The 1962-nt window shown below is 64.0% G+C and overlaps 1 protein-coding gene across 1 annotated transcript in view; it reads left to right on the top strand.

The window, feature by feature from the left end:
- The window catches only part of HMCN2 (hemicentin 2), a 42897-nt gene extending 41383 nt beyond the window's left edge, over positions 1–1514 (top strand). Inside the window, 1 exon segment of the mRNA XM_009888054.1 lies at positions 1363–1514. Coding sequence (XP_009886356.1) covers positions 1363–1514 — 152 coding nt within the window.
- The last annotated feature ends 448 nt before the right edge of the window (positions 1515–1962 follow it).

Below are 1962 nucleotides of genomic sequence, written 5' to 3'. Positions count from 1 at the left end.
CCCCAGCAGCCCCTGCCCCCCCTTGCTGTCACCCAGGGCCAGTCCCTGACTCAGCAAGGACCTGGAGGGGGGGGACAAGATGTCCCGCCAGCCTCTTGCAATCAGGTTTTGTTGCAACCCCGCAATTCGGACCGGCCGCCCGGAGCAAACACAGCTCTGGATGGCCTTGGCCGCGATCAGCCCCCAGATAAGGGGAGGGGACGAGCCGGGTGGCAGCAGCCAGCGAGGGTCCCGTTGGGGTGCAGGATGGGGACCCCCAGGCTGGGGAGGGGGCAGGGCACCCCGGCATTAACCACGTATTAAATTGAAATAGCCTTGTGTTCAATTTTTTTTTTTCTTTTTTTTAAAGCCACCCGGTTTCTGTGCACACTTATTTATTTATGGTTTTGTTCCAAATAAAGGTGTCTCATGGCTAAAAATCACCTGTGCCTGAAGAAAGCAGCTTCGTTCTGTCTGCGGGAGGGGGCTGCCCCAGCAGCAGCCCTGACTTCCCGGGGCTTTGGGGACCTCCCTCCGTGGCCTTGGACCATAGAAGGGAGACTGTTTGGATGTGGCAACACTGGAGGGCAAATGTCCAGCATCTGAAGGTCCCATCCTGCCCCAGCGTCAGGTCCCCTTGGTCAGCAAGAGCAGGATGTGGCTTTTCTGCACAGGGTGCAGGTGGAGGTTGTTCCCAAAAAGCCGTTTCAGTCCTCCTCCATGGCGCTGGCTGGAGGGACAGGGGGTGCTCGCCCCAAGGACCTGAGCCCACCGGTCCCGAGGTTTGGGCCATTGAGTCTGGTGATGGCCGTGCACCCAGGTGAGGGTGCCGCGGTCCGATCCCATCACTGAGACTCACTCTTGCCGCACCCGTGCAGGGGCACTAAGATACCCCCAAAACGCCCTGTCCTTGGGGTTAGGGGTTTCCCAGCCCCCAAGCCCACGCCTGCTGCTGGTCGGGGGTCTCCTGGGCATGTGCAGTGGGGGGGAAGTGGTTTTGCCCCATGCACAGCCCCCTGCCCCATCCCCTCCTGCCCGCCTGGGCTCCTGCTTCTCCTCCTGATGGAATTTCAAATAAATTCAACCTTCCCCCTCCACGCTGAGCCGGGAGGGAAAGCTGGGCAGCCACACAGCAACTGGGCTCCAGCTCCTCTCTGCCCCCCCGTTTTCCCACTCCCTGGGGCGGGCAGTGCCGTGGGGTCACCCGGGGGGGGGCGACGGGACACAGACACCCCCTCGGTGCTCTGTGGAGACTGATGAAGACGTGAGGAGTGGGGGGACAGGGGTGACAGCCTCTGGAGCAGCCGTGCAGCACAATCTCCATCCCATCTCAGCGTGCGAGCTGTCCCCCCGTCCCGTCCTGCCCGTGTGCCCTGCGGGCAGGCGGAGGGCAGGACACTGCCTGGGGACAGTGCCCCCGGAGGGGACAGTCCTGCGGCGGCTCCGCCTGCCCACACTCGGCTATAAGGGAGGAGGAGGAGGAGGATGCTCCAGGCACCGGACCGGAGCGCCGAGGGCAGCCGGGGAACGGGTGAGTGCGGACATGGTGTGGAGGGTGGGCAAGGGGAAAGGGGGCCCTTTGCCTTGGGGGACCTGGTCCCTTGTCCCCTCTCCAGCCACCCACAGGTCTCCTGCACCCCGAGGTGCTGGAGGATGGCTGGCTGGTCCCCCCAGGAGCAGGGCAGGGGGGAGGTCCCAGTCCCTTCTCAACACTGGGGGGGTGCAGGCTGTAGTGAAGCCCCTTCTAGCTCAGTTTCGGAAGGAGTGGGGGGGATCACAAGTGAGTTCCATCTCCCCGACGGGGACCCCGGACTTGGCCACCCTCAGAGAGGAGAGCTGGGACCTTGGCTGTCACCCCTCCGTGCCCTCCCTGCTCTGCTCTGGGGATGCTGGGGGGCGGGATGGGGACCCCCACGAGATGGAGGAGGCAAACCCCAGCACCAGCGAGGGCGTCCCCGCATGCCTCTGCTGCAGGAACCCCTG

The sequence above is a fragment of the Charadrius vociferus genome, unplaced genomic scaffold (genome assembly GCF_000708025.1).
Source record: "Charadrius vociferus isolate BGI_N301 unplaced genomic scaffold, ASM70802v2 scaffold56, whole genome shotgun sequence".
In the NCBI taxonomy this organism is placed as follows: domain Eukaryota; kingdom Metazoa; phylum Chordata; class Aves; order Charadriiformes; family Charadriidae; genus Charadrius; species Charadrius vociferus.
The sequence above is the reverse complement of the archived record's forward strand: the minus strand, read 5'-3'. Positions and strand labels throughout refer to the sequence as shown.